The 19561-nt window shown below is 46.2% G+C and overlaps 1 protein-coding gene across 3 annotated transcripts; it reads left to right on the top strand.

Annotated features, from left to right (window-relative positions):
* Positions 1-5812: 5812 nt before the first annotated feature.
* Positions 5813-19460, top strand: LOC102067869 (solute carrier family 2, facilitated glucose transporter member 11). 3 transcript variants are annotated; one of them, XM_074554078.1, is made up of 13 exons: positions 5813-6384; positions 7333-7761; positions 9777-9875; positions 10365-10525; positions 12199-12323; positions 13016-13145; positions 13266-13414; positions 14512-14699; positions 15602-15712; positions 16195-16296; positions 16421-16496; positions 17360-17487; positions 18106-19460. In XM_074554078.1, exons 2-13 carry the CDS (start codon positions 7741-7743, stop codon positions 18304-18306), a joined length of 1491 nt encoding a protein of 496 aa, XP_074410179.1. In that variant the 5' UTR covers positions 5813-6384; positions 7333-7740; the 3' UTR covers positions 18307-19460. The 3 variants fall into 3 exon arrangements, with proteins under 3 accessions (XP_074410179.1, XP_005493388.2, XP_074410180.1); XM_005493331.4 differs by lacking the exon at positions 5813-6384 and having other exon boundaries at positions 6840-7761; XM_074554079.1 differs by lacking the exons at positions 5813-6384; positions 7333-7761; positions 9777-9875 and having other exon boundaries at positions 10391-10525; positions 12203-12323.
* The last annotated feature ends 101 nt before the right edge of the window (positions 19461-19561 follow it).

Raw genomic sequence — 19561 nt, 5'->3', positions numbered from 1 at the left:
CCTGGGGAGCTCAGCCAAGCTGACTTCATGCACTGCAGTACACCCAGGGCAGCTTTAGTCTTTATTACAATCTGTGTCACATTTTATGGGTTTTTGGAGTTATGGCCTTCCACAAGTTCCCATCAGCACAGGCACATATTTGGGTTCACACACACACACCCCTTCACAGTGATGCTGACATGTGGCCTTTTATAAAATCATGAACTCTAAAAACTGAAAAAAACCCCCCAAAGCCAAAGTCTTTGTCTCAGCTGCAAGAAAGAAGAGGGACTGGCAGAAAAACACTGCTCAGGAGATTTTTCACTGATTTCCTCCTGCCTTGTCCTGCCCTGCCTGGGGACTCCAAGCAGATGTGCCATTGCTTCCTGCCATCTGCTGGGCTCCCCTTCCTTCTGGGATCAGCTCAATATTGCTGTCAGTGTGCAACATCAGCTTCAAAACCCAAGGTGTCAGAAACTCAAAGTTTCCACATAAATATGTGTGATGCCCAGACTTCAGTCCATTTTGGACAGGCTTTGAAACAGGTTTTTGTCTGCATGCTCTTGGAGCAGCCAGAGGATCTAAGGAAGGACTCCCAACTGAAACCTTTGCACAAGTCCTTCAAAGGAAGAACTGAAACATGGTGTTGCCTCCTTGCCAGACAATATTTACCCATTGTGCATCTGCAGGCCCAGTGATAGTAACCTGCAGCATAAATTCAACAGCTTCTCGTCTCAGTTTCTGCAGAGTTAGAAAACAGAGAAAAATGCTATTAACTCTCCCCATGAGTTAAACAGCACATAAACCTCAAGAAGGCACATGAGCAAAGATAAATGGGCTGTTGCAGCGGTCATCTCTTTTGTTTGTAGTAAATTATTGTGTGTAATTCATGTTTCCTGTCCATAAATACCAGAGAAACTTGAAGACATGGAATCCATTCTAATTCAGTAAAGACAAAAACAACTCCTTTTGAGCCCATCTGGAACTTGTTTTTATCATAATTGTTTTGGGCTCAGTAACGAGTTCAAGATCTGACTGCCGTCTCTAATTGTTTCAAGGATAAACAGCTGCTTTGTTTAAAGGCAGCAGCTCCCATTTTGCCCAGCGCAGCAGTGCCGGGCCCGCAGGATGAAAGGAGCTGTGCCGTGTCAGCACAGGCCCTAACGAGCACTGGCGCCCCTGGCAGGGCGCTCACCCCGCCCGCAGCTGATGGGGCACGAAAACAGCCCCAGGCACGCACTTGTGAGTGTCCAGCGCTGCCCGTGCCCTCTGCTCTTCCACGGCGTTGGCATTTTGTTTGTAACTTCATCTGATGGTGTTTTGTAATGACGAGTCATGGCCTGGTGACGCTCAGGCATCTCCTGCAGCTGGGCTGTGGGGTGCTCAGGGACAGCATTCACTCCCTGGCCACAAAACCCCGAGCCCCTTGCTTGGGTAATGCTCCATCCCTGCTCACATAACCCCAAATCCTTGCTTGGGTAAGGCTCCATCCCCTGCTCACAGTCCCAAATCTTTCCTTCATGTGAATACAGAGACACCCCCACACCCACTGTGAGAGACTCCCCCTACCAGGGTATGAGACCATGGTGTGTTGTCGCAGACATCTTTTATAAAACATCCTTTCCTTAAGATTTTTTCCTCCTGAGAAGCTGAGAGGCCTCAGGGACAAAATGTAAGCAAAGATTATCTGCTGCTGTGGAATGCAACAGGTAGATCTGTGATTAGTCTTATGTGCTTGTTTGTAATTAATGGCCAATCACAGCACAGCTGGCTTGGAGAGTCTGAGACAGCTGCCTTTGTTATCATTGTTTCCTTTCTATTCTTAGCTTAGCTAGCCTTCTGATGAAACCCTTTCTTCTATTCTTTTAGTATAGTTTTAATGTAATATATATAATAAAATAATAAATCAAGCCTTCTGAAACGTGGAGTCAGATCCCCGTCTCTTCCCTCAACCTGAGACCCCTGTGAGCACCGTCAGTGTCTCAGAACCTGTTGTGTTCAGGGTCTCACCCATGATGCCCCCAGGACGCGAGACCCCTGGTAGCCTTGGTGTAGAAGAGTCTCTGCATGCCTGATGCCCTGGCACCAGGAACAAGTGGGGCACACCAGCCAGGACCTTTCTGGGAGGTAATTCCAGCCCCCAAAGTCAGTCCTTGGTGGCAGGGATAAGAGGGGCCAAGAGCTCTATGAACACACTGTGCACAGATAAGCTGTGTAATCAAAACTGTTGAGGCACTTGAAATGTTTACTTTTCCATGTGTAATAGCCATATATAAATTTTTCCTCCTTCATTAAAGGATTTCTTGTTCCAAATCAGCTAACTCTGGAGTGTGATGGCTGAAGTCAGGAGAAAGTGAATCATACAGAATTGGATGGATTTTTAAGTTTGTTTGTTTGTTAGAAAGAAACTAAAGATAGCACTTAGAGTTCAGCCCTCCAAGGACATGTGGTTTGCACAGGGTTTGTTGTAAATCACAGTTAATATTATTTTTATTTCCTATGGTTTTTAGTTCAAAAATACAGCTTTGTGTCTGGCATGAGAAAGATCTCATTTAAATCCCCTTGAGCAGAGCCTCATCACATATCCAAATAAAGTACCTCTTCCAAACCAGCTTCTGATCATGAGTTGAAGACATCAAACAAGAAAATGTCTGTCTCTTTGCACAGTTATTTTTCTCCAGTGTTTAATAATTCTTGTTAAATTCTTCTGCCTTGTGATCTGCCCCCTACACCACAGGTCACCTCCCACAGCTGTCAGTAGGGAATATCCTTCAGGGGCCTTTATTTTGTAACATCCATTGCATAAGCACTGTGGCCAAATGAACAAATCCAAAAAATACTGCATGTGTCTTATAAAAAGAGGTCTGTGCTCAGCTCACAATAGCAGCACAGCTGAGTGTGCTGTCAGCTGCTGGAGACCCCTGCAAGGAGTCAGAAAAGGTATTTGTGCTTGGGTTTTCACCAGAGGCAGGACTGTGTCCCAGTCTCAATGAGCCAGGGCACAGCTCTGATGAAAAGCTCTGTCTGAAGGGACAGTTAAATAAGAGAGCAGGACGAGTCTGGCACTGTGACACTGCTGCACACATTTTCCTCTCTTCTGGGAACATTCAGCAGCATTTGATGCCTTTTGGTAGAGTCTGAATGCTCTTCTCTGACTCACAGGAGCAGAGGTTTTGTTCAGGCAAGGACTTTGTTACTTCTGGCCTTGAGGTCGCTCAATTTCAGCTGCCTGTATCAGTGTCTGATACAGAGATGGAAGGAACATAAACAGTTCAGGCACAGCATGACCTACAGCTCACAATGGACTGGAGAAAAAAGGTATTTCCATTATTTCTAGTATTTTGTGTTTTCTCAGTTTTCCCAGAGAAGACCTAGTGCTTATCAGGTGGAGGAACAGGCAGACTGCTGATCCAACACACAGAACATACAGCTGTTCTTCTGACATCCCAAAATCCCAGCTAGCAAAGAAAGCAGCACGTTCCCTTGGCTGTCTCAGCCCTCGTGTCCTCAAAGGACTCAGACTCAGCTCCCATGGATCCCCACTGCCCTGGAAAAGGTCCCAGTGACTCTGTGAGGTAGCAGAAGCTCTGGCAGCACTGGGACCCTGCCCTGAGAAACCTCTGGGATGAAGCTCATTTCCTGAAGTTCTTATACAGTGCCTTGAACTTACATAAATTGTGGGGTTTTTATAAAAAACATTAGTGAACTGCTGGAACTGAGAATAGTGGTGTCACAGCAGGGCACTCATTTCCTAAGAAAAATCCATTTCAACAACTAAATAAACACAAACATTGCTTTCACCATGAAATCAGCAAACCTGCTGCATGTTTCTTGAGAAAGCTGCTTGTTTGCAGATCTTATTATTTGTCTTTGTATTGTGAGTGAGTTCTGCAAGAGTCAGGAGAAGCAAACAGGGGCATTTTGTATCTTACAGTGATGGTCCTTACAAGAAAGTGAGAAAGGATTGCAGAAATAGCCAGGCTAGAGCTTGGGAAAGTCAGCAACCAGCCAGGGAGCCACTCCAGATCTCTTCTGCAATTTACAGGGTAGCGTTTGTAGGGAGAATTCATCCTGTAGATCCAAGCCTCACAGATGGAAATGAGGCCCCGTTTCTCCCCTTGAAGTTGGTCCAGATGATTCTGGTGTAAAAACACACTCGAACATTGGAACCTCTCAGTTCGTGACAGATCAAAGAGCACGTGTTGATGGCCCTTCCTAATGGCAGGATTAGCACTTATTGCTGCAGCCAGATAACTGCAGGCAGACCCTGCCATCACATCCTCCACACAGCTCCTCTCCCATGCACATGGCATCATATTTCACCCTGGTTATGACAGGTTTGAGTTCAGGGAGGGAGGATTTGAAGGAAGAGGGTGGTGGGTCCCCCAGTACTGCTGGAAATTTGTCGGGTTTATGTGAAGGCTTCCAGGAGTTTGAGTAACTGCAGAGCAGTGGCTGTACCCTGGTGACAGACCCTGACCCCAGAGATTCCTCATCTACAACTGTGACTCTGAAGCTCTGACAACAAGGATGGAACATTGGGAAAGCTGGGGGTTTTAAAGTGCAGCAAAAAGCCAGTTAGAAACACAAGCAGTGTGAACATTCCTCAGCACCAAAGCACGAGTCATACAGATGCTGTGCAGATGAAAAAAAATCTATCCCTTCACTTCTTATCAAGGCAGCTGTTGCTAGAAAAGATGGAGGATAACTTCCTGGAGCTGCACATGGGTCTCATCACAGCAACATCCAGTTTATGCCCTCTGGAACAGGGAGGGACAGCCTGTGCCACCACCCCCAGCACCCACTGCCCCACCCACAGCACTTCCTCACCTCTGGCAGCGGGCACAAGCTCAGAGCAGACAGCAGGAGGGAATGAGAGCTTTCCTTTTTGAATGAATTACTGTTCTTGATACAGCCTGCCTAAACTCTCCATCAGTGCCTGCTGAGTGGTGCAATCATGTTTGTTTCCCAGTTTTTGTTTGGGAAGCTGCTGGAAGCATCCATCCAACCCCTGCCACATACCACAGGCAGCACAGTGCTGGCATGCTGCATTCGGAACCCAACACAGCAAATTTTGTACTTCTCCTGCCACTTAGTGGCTGCAGCTGATGCAGCACCACATCCCTGTGATGTGGAACAGGCTCATATTTCTGTTCAGGTGCAGTAAAACCTGAATAGGGACAAGGAGGAATTTAAAAACATTTCAGTTATTTCAAACTCTCTGAAACCTGTCAGGGCCCTCACAAATCTCACTCTGCAGGATGAAAGGATGTTAGAAGGATGATTACTCCTGAAGACCAGGTATTTTGTGAAGCAGCAGCTTTAATGTTACTGCTGGCAGTGCAGTGTGCCTCCATCTCCATCTCTAGGATTCAGAAGGATTCACCATTTCCCACTATTGAATGCAGAGCACCCCCAAGGTCTGGGAATGATTGGTATCTGATTCTATTGATTCAGAAGGCTGAACAATTGCTTTATTAAACGATACCATATTACATTGTCCTAAAGAAAACCTGTGACTGTCTCGACTCAGCCAGGACACAGCTTTGAGTGATTGGCCAAGGAAACAAAACAATCCCCAGCAGAATCCAATTAACAAATCACTTCAGATAAACAATCTTCCTAACACATTCTACACATGCAAAAACAACAGGAGAAGCAAGTAGAGATAAGAATTGTTTTCTCTTCTTCTCTCTGTGCTTCTCCAGGAAAAATCCTGTGAGAGAGAATGTCTCTCTCTCTGTTCAGAGAATGTGAATGCCACATCCCACTGCCAGGGAGGGCCTTTCTGTTCCATAGAAAGAAGCAAGGCTGTCACTGTAGCTGACGGGAGCTCCAGGCGTGGCTGTCTGCTCTGTGCCAGGCTGTGGGGAGGGAGCAGGAGAAGGAGCAGGAGCACAGCCTTCTGTGCCTCTGTGCACAGCCCTTCCAGCAGAGCTGCACTGCCTATCTGCCACCAGGACACAGAATGGGCACAGGGGAAGGAGCAGGAGCACGGCCTTCTGTGCCTTCATGCACAGCCTTTCCAGCAGAGCTGCACTGCCTCTCTGCCACCAGGGCAAGGAGCAGGAGCACAGCCTTCTGTGCCTCTGTGCCTCTTTCCAGCAGCATCTGCACTGCCCCTCTGCCACCAGGGCAAGGAGCAGGAGCACAGCCTTCTGTGCCTCTGTGCCTCTTTCCAGCAGCACCTGCACTGCCTCTCTGCCACCAGGGCAAGGAGCAGGAGCACAGCCTTCTGTGCCTCTGTGCCTCTTTCCAGCAGCACCTGCACTGCCTCTCTGCCACCAGGGCAAGGAGCAGGAGCACAGCCTTCTGTGCCTCTGTGCCTCTTTCCAGCAGCACCTGCACTGCCTCTCTGCCACCAGGACACAGCCAGGAGCACCGCGAAAGGCCTTGGATAACCAGGTTTGGGCTTCATTCCTGTCAGTGATGGCACCAAGGGAAATGAATTAAATCCCATTATTACCGGGTGGGACGTGCCTGGGCTTGTCTGGCCCTTGCTGCTTGACCAAAGGCGGCAGCTGAGGTGTTTCACCCCAGGGATACCTTTGGCTGGCTGGATTTGTGGTGTTTCACCCCACAGACACCTTTGGCTGGCTGGGTGTGTGGTGTTTCACCAGAGACACTTTTGGCTGTGGGTGTGTGGTGTTTCACCCCACAGACACTTTGGGCTGGTGGGTGTGTGGTGTTTCACCCCACAGACACTTTTGGCTGTGGGTGTGTGGTGTTTCACCCACAGACACCTTTGGGCTGGTGGGTGTGTGGTGTTTCACCCCACAGACACTTTTGGCTGTGGGTGTGTGGTGTTTCACCTCAGAGACACTTTTGGCTGGTGGGTGTGTGGTGTTTCACCCCACAGACACTTTGGGCTGGCTGGATGCTGCAGCTAGGCCCTGGAACAAGTCCAGGTTTGGTAGAAACTCACTTTACCTCTGGTGGAAAGGCTGTAGGCGAGGTGAAGAGGAAAAGGAGACAGATTCTGTGGAGGGTTTAATCCAGACCTTTATTCCAGGGTCACAGAGGGCTGAATCTTGGTAACAGCTCCCCATGGTCTCAATGTCCTTTGAAGCCCAAGGTCAGGGGGAGGGAAGGGATAGGTGAGCACCAACCAGGTGTGTGTGGGGGAAGTCTCAGGGGACAATGACTTCTGGACAGACCAATGACCTCAGTGCTGAGGGCCATCTTTTGAACTTGGCCAATCAGACGATTCCTGCTGGCCTGCTGAGATTGATGGGCAGCTCTCAGCAGGGGCAGGGGGAGGGAGAAGGCATTGCCACACCTAGGGGGCTGGGATAGGTGAAAGAGGATATTGCAACACACTGTAACAGGAAATAGTCTGGTTTGTCTTTCTAGATTGTGTTCCAGGACAAATACAATCAGGAAAAAAAAATTGTAGTTCGTTTCTGCTTTGATCACACTCAGAGAAGTGATAGTGGTAGCTGTGCCAGATGCTCCGAAAGGAATTGAGGTTGTAAACCACACTGGCCTTCAAGAGGGTTTAGACAGATCTGGATCTTGGAGAATCATTTCCCTGCACTGGCATGGACTTTCAACAAAACGGATTGAACTGTCGTGCTAATGAACGTGCAGCTCAGTTTTGGGAATGTAAATCAGCTGGCAAAGCACCTGACAAATCAAGTGTCTTATCCTAACGTAATGGCTGACTAAATACACATTCCTGTGTTGGAGATTTATATAATCCTTCAGAGCACCCTGAGAGTACCAGAGCCTTGGCAGACAGAGGAAAACCTACGAAAGAGGATGGACAAGCTGCAGAGATTGGTAAAACATCTATTTTACTATTCTTATTGACAGATTTTTTTTTAATTTGAGTTTTTATAAAGCTGTGTAATACTGTCAGGTTTGCCTAGAATTAATTTTGCGGTTCATGCAGTCCTTGGGATAAAGCTGCAGAGTAATGGCTCTCCTGGCAGCCGCACACCACCACGGGGGCTGGGAAAGCACTGCAGCACAAGGCTTGGGAATGTCACTGTGTAAATGCAGCTCAGCTCGGAGCACAGAGATGGCCCCTGAAGGGACAAACAAACCCTTCTGCTTCAGCTCGTGGGCGCCAAAGAGCTCTGTGACACACGGCTTGGTAGGGGATGTGTTTTATAATGAAAGCAGGGAAATGAGCAGAAGGAGGGGTGTATTCCTAGACATTGTAAATGAAAACGAAATGTGCTGTTGTAGGGAGAGGAAACTCACCTGGAGAACGAGAATAATGAGGTGCCCAATCCTTAGCTCAGTTCTGAGGAGCAGGACAGGGAGGTGGTGTAGCCATGGAAAGTGCCAGTGAAATGGATCTGCTGCTAGCTGGGGCAGGAGAGCTCAGCCTCCTCCTGCTGCAGGCTTGGAATAGTCTGGTTTTATTTCTGTCCTGGAGGACACCCTGTCTCGGGCTGGTATGGAAGTTATTTAAAGGAAAACACTTTGAGGAAAGGGAAAAAATCCAACATTATTTGAATTTGTGGTTTTAGAGATATTGTGAGTCTAGAGCAAAATTTCCTTTTCTTTGGTGGACAGCTCTGTAAGAAGAAACTGAGCAGGTAAAGCAGAAAGAGGTTCTCAGCTTTGGGTTATTTAAGTTCCCAGGGTGACTGGGGTCATATTCATGTAGCAAAACACAGTCTGGCCTGAGGTGCCCTGCACTGACTGGCAAACAGCCGAGCCTGAGCATGGGCTCTTTATGTGACACCAGAGCTTTCCCAGTGGGAGGGGATTTAAAGCAGGGGCTGGCAAAGGCCATCGTGGCCTCGGGCCACCCAGAACACTGAGCAGGAGATGTCAGGCTAAAACCAGGGGCCCCCAAAATGCTCAGAGTGGTCTTGGCATGTGGAACGGGATTCTCAGGGCACTGTCACAGACATCTTCTGTAAAAATCCTTTTCTTGGGGTTTTTCCTGCTGAGAAGCTGCAGCAACAAAGTGTAAGCAATGGTTATCTGCTGCTGTGGAAGGCATCAGGTGTGGCTGTGATGGGGCTATCTTGAATGTTTACAATTAATGGCCAACCACAGACCAGATAGCTTGGACTCTCTGTCTAAGCCACAGCCTTTTGTTATAGATTCCATTCTATTCTTAGCTAGCCTTCTGAAAAGAAACCTTTCCTTCTATTTCTTTTTGGTATAGTTATAATGTAATATATATATCATAAAATAATAAATGAAGCCTTCTGAAATACGGAGTCAAATCCTCATCTCTCCCCTCATCCTGAAAGCGCCTGTGACCACTGGCACAGGGCACATCTTGCCTGTCCCAGGATTTCACCTGCAGGTGGGGAAACCAAAGGCACAGGCACAACACAGTGGAAAGAAGCTGTGTGGTTCTGCTGTCAGCCTGCCAGTGAGCTGGGCCAGCCAGGACAGCTTGTTCTGCACCCTTCAAAAGTCAAGAGCCCTGATTTTATAGCAGCACTGATCCTGTGATGCCACACGAGGCAGCCCCTGCCCTGCTCCCAAGGCTCAGCAGTGCTGTCCCTGGGCAGTGTGAGCAGGAGGGTCCCCAAGGACACCTGAGCCCACTGGCTGCCACACATTTCACCTGTCTCATGATGCTGGATGCACAGTTACAGGCTGCTGAATGTTGCTCTGTACAAGTGCAGCAGCACAGGAAAGACACTCTAATCTAAAATGTGTGTTATTATCATGAAAGGATGGAAATAACAGCACACCAGGGAATGCCAAATGCAGTGGGTATCCATGGCCATGGGAAAATCCCCCAGCTCAAAGCCTCAATGTCTTTTGAGTCAGTTTATTCTGTACAAGGAAGCCACCCACTGTCTGCCCCTTTTCTTCAGCTCCAGAACAAGATCCTGATCCTGACAATTTGTGCTGCTGGGATTGGAGGCACCTTCCAGTATGGGTACAACATCTCCATCATCAATGCCCCAGCCTCAGTAAGTATTGCAGCCCTGAGTGTGCCCTGACACACCCTGGGGGCAGTGGGTGCCCCTGGAAATCTGCAGGCTGCTGCTGAGGGACAGAAAGCAAGGATGTGTGGTTCTCTCTGTGTAATTCACATCCAGAGCACAGGACTTTGTTGTCAAAAGCCACCCTTGAGCAGGACCTAGTGTCATAAGAGTTTATTCAAAAGGTTTGTTTCAACTGCTTTAGCAAAATGTAATTCTAGAATTTTTCAACCTGCATCCTTTGAAGTTGGTTTTTGCCTTTAGATTGAAAGTGAGACACATGAAAACAATTTTTAAATGATCAGAAATAACCACATAGAGATATAAACCAACTGCAACTTTTCAACAGCAACAGTTTTACACCCTAAATTCTTTACTAAAAACACATCTAAGAGCTGGAGGAGGTGGAAGCATAAACACAGGATAAATAGATTTATTAATAAGAGAGCATTTCTCTGTGTCCCTCCTCTCTCTCAGTACATCCAGGTGTTCATGAACACGACCTGGCTGGAGCGCATGGGGGTTCCCCTGGAGAGCAACATGGTGCTGCTGCTCTGGTCCTTCACTGTCTCTGCCTACCCTCTGGGAGGCCTCACTGGGGCTGTGGCTGCTGGCCCCATGGCCATCATGCTGGGCAGGTAAGAGCTGCTGCAGTTTCATTTAAGCTTTGCAGCTTCCCTTAGTCCAAGAGGAGTTAGGATCCCTACAGCAAAACACCCACCGTGGTTAAAAATAATATCTGAATATCTCAAAACTCAATGGGGAACTGGTTTTTCCCCACATTACCCTCTCATCACTCCAGCCCAGCTGAGGGGCTACAAGGATTTCAGCTCAGCTCCTTACCACAGTACCCACTCACATAATCTCTATCATTTTTGTGCCCAGTTCTCTGCCATGCTTTTAAATAAGAAATCATAATGGATGACATAATAATGATGTTATATCATAATGGATGATATCACAATGATAGGATATCATAATGGATGATATCATAATGATTATCACAATGATAATGGATCAGACTAAGGATTTGTCTTCAAATTAAACTGTGGGGATGACACTAGAAAAGCAGAGGGTGCTTACAAAGAGCAGTGATTGCATCCCAGCTCCTCATGTCTCACAGGTTGTGTAGCCACATTTTGGTCTGAAATATTTCAGGAGGTATTCATTAAATCTCCACAGTGGGATTTTTTTACTCTGTGCTTGCATCTCTGAAAAGTATCTGTCTTACCTCATGCATCTTTCATACACAGCTCTATCCCCAGATCTCTTAAAAAAACCCAAAAAAACAAAACAAAACCAACCAGTGTTACCTACATAAATTACATAAACTAATAGGAAATTAGATTTTGCCTCCCTGTCTCTTGACCCCAAGATTTTCCTTTATCTGCTATCACTTTGGTTTGCTCCTCTTGTATGATGAAGGAGAGCCCATTATGGTTGGAGGTCCCATGACTTACTAATTTCATGATTATGAAGACCTGGAAGGATATGGCTTCCTTAATCCATTCCATTTTTGAGATTTCACCCTGTACTACTTTGGAATAAAATCATATTCCATCATAAATAAGAGAAACAAAGACTGACTGGCAAGGCAGTGAGCAGGGACTAGAGAGAATTTTTGGCAATAATAACAGTAAGGGTCAATAGAGTTCTCTTTTTTCCCCCTGGTTTTCAGCAGAAATTTCTCCTGGGACACATGAAAACTTTCTGTCAAAGTTTCACAACAATTACACTATTACATGAAAAATGCCTGTTTCAACAAATTAGCACTTTCAGAATGCTCATGGCTTGCTGAGGGAATACTGCTCTGCATTCAAATGGGAACTTTGTGTGAGCACTCAGCCCTGGGGCTGGGGAGAACCTGGTGGTGGCCTCGGAGAGCCTGAAGGGACACCCTGAGGTGGCCCAGAGACTCCTCCTGCAGGGCTGGGTTCACCAGAAGGTTCTGTGGGGGGCTCCAGCCCCTCTGCAGCTGCCCCAGGAAGGGATGTCACTACAGGACACAAAATAACATAACTGCACGCACTGCTGTTCTCAAGGTGGAAAAGGAAGTTTGTTATCTGACTCTAACATTTCTAGATTTCCAAAAGTGACAGTGGATTGGAGGGTGACAGTCCATCAAATTTCTCCTCTTCCATAAAAGGATGCAAAACAATGAGTTATTTACATAAAGTGCATGAGAAAATTTGTTACAAGAATGTAAACATCAGAAAGCTTAGAAAATCTTAAAAAATCAGGGTGACAAAGGGGTTTATGCCAGAGCTGGTCCTGCCACACATGTGCTCACAACTGTGTTTTCTCTTGGAAGGAAGATGTCCCTGCTGCTGAACAATGGCTTTGTGATCATAGCTGCAGCCTTGTCTGGGTGCAGCAGGATGGCCAAGTCCTTTGAAATGATCATGCTCAGCAGATTTCTTACTGGTGTGAATGCAGGTATGGCAACAGGAGAAATATAGAAGGATGAAGGTGGTAACAATCAGAAGAAATTTAAGTAGGAAAAATCCAGGATATTAAAGCAATTAATCCTTTAGGCTGACCAGACACATGTAAGTGAATTAAGAAGTTGTATATACAGATTTTATACTTTGCTTCTAAGGGCTTTGTCTGAAAGCATACACAGGCAAGGAGGTTTTGTGTACTACATGTAAGCATCTCTGTGCATGGGGAAAATTTGAGCTGAAAATGGATCCCTGTCTGCTTGTAAGAATGTCAGTCACTCACCAGCATGAGCACCACCACAAAAGCTTTTGTAGAAAAATCTGGACATTTTCAGTATAAGGGAATGATCAATATAAGGGACTTAAAATACGATATTCTCCTCAAAAGGGGAAAGTTGAGGGAAACATTGCATATAACCTTGGATTTGGTGCTGAAAAGACCACAGGGCTGAGGCCCTGACAGGTTTCAGGTTCATTATCCGCTGCTACTGATGAACATTGAAATGTTTAGTTACACAAGGACAGGGGTGAAATTTTAGGTTTGGGTGAATAAGAAGCTCAGGTAGATTATTTATCACATGGCCTGCAGCAGAAGAGTGCAGCTGGCAGCCTCCAGAGGTGCTGCCTGCATTTATTCTTGTGTCCTCTGCCCACAAGCTGAGGTCAGCATTTGTCTGCCTTGCCCAGGTGTGAGCATGAACATTCAGCCCATGTACCTGGCAGAGAGTGCCCCAAAGAAGCTCAGAGGAGCTGTGGCCTTGACCTCTGCATCATTTACAGCCCTGGGGCTGGTGGTGGGGCAGGTTGTTGGGCTCAGGTAAGGTAAAGCAAGTATTTCAATCTTTCCTTCCTCTCCTTCCTTCCCTTCCTCACCTCCCTCCCTATTTGCCAGGTTGTAAAAATCCTGTGTAAATTGTGTTTGTTTGTTTTTCTCCAGGGAGCTCCTGGGAGGGGAGGAGAGCTGGCCATTCCTTTTAGCAAGCAATGTGGTTCCTGCCCTGATCCAGCTCACAGCTCTGCCTTGGTTCCCTGAAAGTCCCAGGTATCTCCTGATTGACCGTGGAGACAAAGAATCCTGCATCTCTGGTGAGTTTAGGGTGACTGTTAGCTCATGTGAGACTTGGGCCCCAACATTTTTGGAATGGTGCCACAAATTTTACATGTAGGAAGATTCATATCAAGTAGTAAATATGATTGCTTCCTCCTTTCAAACTAAAGAACATTCTATAGTCTTAAAATTATTTGATCTACTGAGGGAATTGAAAGGCATCTTCCTACAATAGGCTTATTTGCTACAGTTATAGGGTCAAAAGGTAAGACTTGTGTTCACAATGGCAAATGTTTTGTAACTATGTAGTGAAATAAATGCTGGTTGAAGAGCTCGGGATCAAATCTGAAGCCAATTCATATTAAAGGATTTAGTTAGATTTGTGGCATACAAATCCTCATATGCAGAGTGGCTGGAGTTATTTCGTGGGAAATATGTGCTGTGTACCAAGAACATCTTAATTGCCTGCATTCCCCAGGGAAGGCACTTGAGATCTGAGTCAGAAGCATGGCTGCTAAAATGGCACTGATTTCAGTTGGGAAATATTCACTTGTCAAACAATGGTGAGGGATTTGCACTCCCTTTCCCCCAAATCTTTCAAGTGGCTGCACCAGAGCCAATGAACTCTGTGAAGGTCACAGCACGATCACAGGCTTGTCTCAGACATCTTTTATGAAAAATCCTTTCCTTAGGATTTTTCCTCCTGAGAAGCTGTGAGACCTCAGGAACAAAATGTAAACAGTGATTATCTGCTGCTGTGGGATGCAACAGGTGCATCTGGGATTGGCCCATGTTGGTTGTTATTAATTAATGGCCAATCACAGTCAGCGGGCTCAGACAGAGAGCTGAGACAGAGCCTTTGTTATCATTCCTGCTGATTCTATTCTTAGCCAGCCTTCTGATGAAATCCTTTCTTCTATTCTTTTAGTATAGTTTTAATGTAATAGATATATATCATAAAATAATAAATCAGCCTTCTGAAACACGGAGTCAGATCCTCATCTCTTCCCTCAACCTGAGACCCCTGTGAGCACCATCACACAGGCTCTGTCCTGCAGCTTTCTGCAGCCATCACCCTGCAGAGCAGCCAAATGAAGAGAAAACCCAGGACTAAGAGTTTCCCTTGTCCTTGCAGCCCTGCAGAAGCTCAGAGGCACCAATGACCTGAGTGCAGAGCTGGAGGAGATGCTGGCAGAGCAGGCTGCAGTGAAAGGCCAGAGAGCAAAGAACCCCTGGGAGCTGTTGCAGAACCCAGGGCAGCGCTGGCAGCTGGTGAGCATCGTGGTGCTGAGCAGCGCCATGCAGCTCTGCGGCAACGACTCGGTGAGCAGCCTGGGGGGCTGGGGGCTCTTGGGCTCAGTGTTCTGCCAGCAGGAGGGGAATCAATGGTGTCTCTATGACTGTGGAGATCTTCACGTGTCAGGTGTTATAGGAGTGTCAGGGGCTAGGACAGTTGGGATGGATGGAGAGCAGAGATCTCTGAGCCAGGTCAGGAACTTGGAACAATGAACAGGTTCATTGCAAAGGGCCCGGGAGCTGCCAGACACAGCTGGGGCAGGGCTGAGAGAAGAGAGGGAGAGAGGATGAGAGGGTCAGAGAGTAAAAGGGGTGAGAGAGCGAGGTTCCCGTTCCAATACCATAAATCTTCTTCTGTGTTGAATATTCTAATTCTCACTAACCAATCTAGTACAAGATACAAATGGCATTTCCATACAGCCTGTAAAAATCCTATAAGAATTCCTATAGCATTTCCATACAGCCTATAAGAATCATTACATTTCCATACTGTGTTACATTTTAAACCCTAAAAACTCCTCTTTGGGCCCCTTCTGCCAAGCTGGCAGGGTCTGCTCTGACCCTTGGGCCTGTCTGCAAGCAGAGGGTGTTGTTCCATCCAAAGGGGATCACCTTCAGCTGGCAATGCCATTGTTTTCCAGTTGTTCAGTAACTGAGGGATCTCAAAGCTTGCTTTCATTTCAATCTCACTTATAGTTTCCATATTCTCAAAATCTTTTGCCAGACAATCACATTTCTAAGGCTTTCCTGTTTCACCTTCCCCAACAAGGTGTTTGGTCCCCAAAATACCCCTGTGTGTTATGGGAGGATTCAGAAGGATGCTGTCAAAATAGACTCTGTGGTCACTCTGCATGATCCTTCAGGAAAAACAGTGGGATGTATTTTCAGATGTCTTCCCTTACTTGCTGTCTCCTTTCTTCTCTTCACAGATGTATTTTTATGCAGCTTATGTGTTCCAAGAGGCTGGAATTCCCGAGGACAAAATCCCCTATGTTGTAATCGGCACGGGAAGCTGTGAGCTGATCACATCTGTCACTTGTGTGAGACTCTCAGTGCACTGTGCTGACTGCAGCCTCTGCTGGCAGGGAGGAGGCTGTTAATTCCAAACTTGGGGTTTGCATTGCTTTTCATGCCAAAGAAGCCCTTTAGGCACAGGAGCCAGGCTGTTTGTCAGCACCCCCAGCCAGATGGGTTAATGCAGAGCTGTTTGCTCAGACATTGCACTGCCATCACTGTCTGAAATCTCTAACAGGTGTAACTCTCCTGCTTTGTGTTCATATGGATGGTGGCAGAGTTTAGGTACAGCTGGGACATTCTCATCTCCCCTGAGCACCCTTCTTGCCTGACTCCTGCCACCAGAACTTAATTTTGAGGTTTTTTTTTTGCTATGAAGCAGAAAACATCCTGAAAGTTACTGTAAAGCAAACTAGGCACGGAGTATTGAAAGGTGAAGATGAAAGAGGCAGGAAATATGAACTCAGGTGAAATATCTTGCTTTATTTGCCTGTGTCCCTCTGTGCAGAACATGATCATAGACTATGCTGGTCGGAGGCCGCTGCTGCTGGGGGGATACATCTTCATGGCAGCCTGGGCCATCGTCTTCATGGTCGCCCTGAGCCAGCAGGTAACAAACTTTCCTCACTTATGGAAGTGGAATGGAGTTGGGCTTTGCCTTTTGTATGGCTGGGGTGTTCAGTGGTGGCAAATGAGTGCCCTCACTGGTTTTCCATTGGTCTCTGTGGCTGTAGACTCAGATTAGCTGGATGCCTTATCTCAGCATGGCCTGCATTTTCGCCTATATCCTGAGCTTTGGAATCGGACCAGGTCAGTTCCCTCAGTGTTTTCAGTGAAACTTTTGGGGTTTGGAGATGTGTGCAGGCATCTGATGGAAACTCTCAGGCCCTCTTTAGCTGCAGCATACTCCAAGCATACTCCAGCAGGTGCTGTGTGGCTGTGCCACAGGGTTGGTGCCCCTGGTCAGTCGGTGCTGTGCAGGGCCAGGCTGTGCCCATTTCTCTCTCTCTGTCACATTCCCCCTTAGTCATCCTAGCTATTAGGCTAATGCACTTGGAAGTGATTCTTGGCTTAAATAGATTACTTTTGATTTGCTGCCCAGTCCATTAGGTCTGTAAACCAGAATTTCTAATGCTTCACTTTAATCCCAGAAATTGTTGGCTATGCCATCTGATTATTTTCTTGCAGATACAATTTCCACATCTATCTGTGAGCCTACTAATGTGCCCTTCTGTGGCAGAATACACCAGTTTCTGGGGGTGGGCAATACACAGGATGTTGTGGATGTTTGCATGGTGAATATAGAGATGTGAGACTCTGTTTGCTCACATGAGTTTGAAGGAAGGCAGGCAAGAGTAGAACCAAGCTGCCAGTGTCACATGCCACACAAGTTGGCAATAATTTCTTGTCCCAGTCCCTACAGTGCCATGGAGTTGAATTAATTATAAGCCTTTCTCACCGTTGGGTCCTGGTAAGAATAATGTGGATTACAAAATCTTTCCTGGCAGCTCATTCTAACATGAGAAAGTCTGAATAACTACCCAGTCCCTTAATATTTAACCTAAAAATTCACCTCTCACACTTCATGTTGTGTTTTCTTGTTAAGACGTGCTCTCTTGTTTTTAATGCAGTGTTAACAACATGATTAACTTTCCTGCCATTTCTTTTTCCAGCTGGTGTAACAGGAGTTCTGCCCACAGAGGTTTTTGATCAAATGTCCCGACCAGCTGCTTACATGATCTGTGGCTCCCTGCTCTGGTTCAACCTGTTTGTGGTGGGAACAGCCTTTCCCTTCATTGTGGTGCGTTCCCAAGGCAAAGCAGCTCTGAGTGCCCTGGGCAGGAGAGGGGCTCTGGTAGGGACAGGGAAAGAAAATATTGCAAGCAGCAAGATAGCACTTCTTTGGAAAGTATCTTTATGAGGAGAGTGGCCAGAACTCCTTTAAACCAAACTTTCTCCATGTTCCCTGTGGTGATTTCTGATTTGAGGTTGGGAGTGGAATCCTTTGGGGGATGGATGATCAATATTCCTCGTCTGTCCTCAGTTGAGAACAGCTGGAATGAAGATGTGATGTAATTTCCCTTTGCCAGACCCTGGCACTATTCCTTAAGGTGATTCCTGAAGCAAGAGGGAGCAAAACTCCACAATATGCATTCCTGTCTTATTTCCTACTGAGGGTTCCCATGCTATGAAATTATATATAGGTAGAAACACTGAGAAAGACATTTTAAAATACTGTTCTTGCTATGTCAAATTTCCCAGTCTGTGCTGGGGAGCTGTTGCACCCAGGCATGTGAGGCTCTCACCAGGTGTCACAGAAATACTCCCTGGGTGACTTTAGGCAGGAAGAGGGATTAGTGGCCTTTCTGTCACCATACAGAATGTCACCAACACTGTCTTGTTTTTTCCTCCTCCTCAGAAAAGTCTAGCACATTTCTGCTACATCCCATTCCTTGTGGTCTGTGTCTGCACTGCCCTCTACGTTTGGTTTTTCCTTCCTGAGACAAAGGGAAAATCCTTCCTGGAAATCTCGGAGGAGTTTGGGAAAAGGAACTTCAAAACTAAGACCCGTGGAGGTTTCTATAAAGGCCCTGAGGAGATCAAAACCACCTCATTGTAGCAGAAGAAAGGAAGATGCTGTCTGGGGGAATTCTGCAGTGAATTCAGCGGTGGCTCTGTGCCCTTGCAGGGACACAAAGAGAGAAGTTAAAGACAATCTATTACTCTTAAATTCTTAAGTTCACCTTGAAAACATGCACTTGAACCTATAAATCTAAGCAAAAGTTCAATAATCTGTTCTCAGCTTTTAGTAGTAACACATGCATATTTTAGAATCCATATCAGAATGACAGAATGATGCCTTACTCTCTTATCATCATACAACACCATGTAATGCTTTAGAAAATTTATTCAGAATTTCTTCAACAGTAACTTCCATCTCAGAAGTCCTTCTTTCCTTGCCCCTGAATCTGGGCTTTCTAACACAGAAATTAATGCGATTAAATTCTGGTTTCAGACACCAGATGAAATTTTCAGTACCTTGTCTTGGTGCTCCCGTTGTTTCTGTTATTAAGTGATTTCAAATTGATCCCTACTTGTTAAGCAATAGTGAGCAGTTAATTATTTTCAGCTATAAAAACATGTGACAGATGGATTAGAAAGAAAGCTTCTAGTGCTTTGCTAAGTGGCTTATTACACAACAGACTTTTGGGCATTGTTTTGCAGACTATTTATTCTGGACTGGTTTTCTTCATGGCTTGTTTGCTGTCTTCCAGTCCTACGTTGTAAAGGACAAGTAATTCTCTAATTTGTTCTGCTCCCACGGATGGTGCTGGTGCATCTTTAGGGTTCTGCACCTGTGCTGATGTTAAACCTGGTGAGAGCATGGCCTGTTTTGGGTGTGCATCTGCAGGTCCCACCCCAGTGTTTCTGCAGCTCTCTCCACAGAGCTCCTTGGCAGAGCCAGATGTGAGATTGAATCTTTCTGGTTAACCTGACACAGAACAGGGCAACACTCCTCACTGAACGTGGCCTTGCACAGGCACTGGCCTGGCTGTTAAGTTTCTCCCAGTTTCTTCTCAAAGTCAAAATCTCATAAGTCTCAAGCCACCTCTTTTCTTTTGCCTTTGTATGAAAGGCACAGCACTGCTCATGTTTACAACGAAGAAGAATACATTTCTCCAAAAAAAGTAGGTAAAGTTTCTTTCAGTGTATTTTTGAACTATATTTTAAAGAAAAATGCAGCATTTTTGAATAAAAAGACTGTAAACATTTCTGGAGTGTATTAGTGTCATGCTGGACATGAGTGGAGCAGCAGATCTATTTCTCAGAAGAGGAATCTGTGCAAGAACTCTTTTGTGATGGTGTTCACGGGG

This window comes from Zonotrichia albicollis, chromosome 18, assembly GCF_047830755.1.
Source record: "Zonotrichia albicollis isolate bZonAlb1 chromosome 18, bZonAlb1.hap1, whole genome shotgun sequence".
NCBI lineage: Eukaryota > Metazoa > Chordata > Aves > Passeriformes > Passerellidae > Zonotrichia > Zonotrichia albicollis.
The sequence above is the reverse complement of the archived record's forward strand: the minus strand, read 5'-3'. Positions and strand labels throughout refer to the sequence as shown.

What these genes read in the sequence shown, in the direction of transcription:
- LOC102067869 (XM_074554078.1), top strand. Translation starts at nt 7,741, where the DNA reads ATGGACAAGCTGCAGAGATTG. An exon ending in GGGCAGGTTGTTGGGCTCAG is followed by an intron (nt 13,146 to 13,265) that starts GTAAGGTAAAGC and finishes GTTTTTCTCCAG; the next exon opens with GGAGCTCCTGGGAGGGGAGG. An exon ending in GAGCTTTGGAATCGGACCAG is followed by an intron (nt 16,497 to 17,359) that starts GTCAGTTCCCTC and finishes TTCTTTTTCCAG; the next exon opens with CTGGTGTAACAGGAGTTCTG.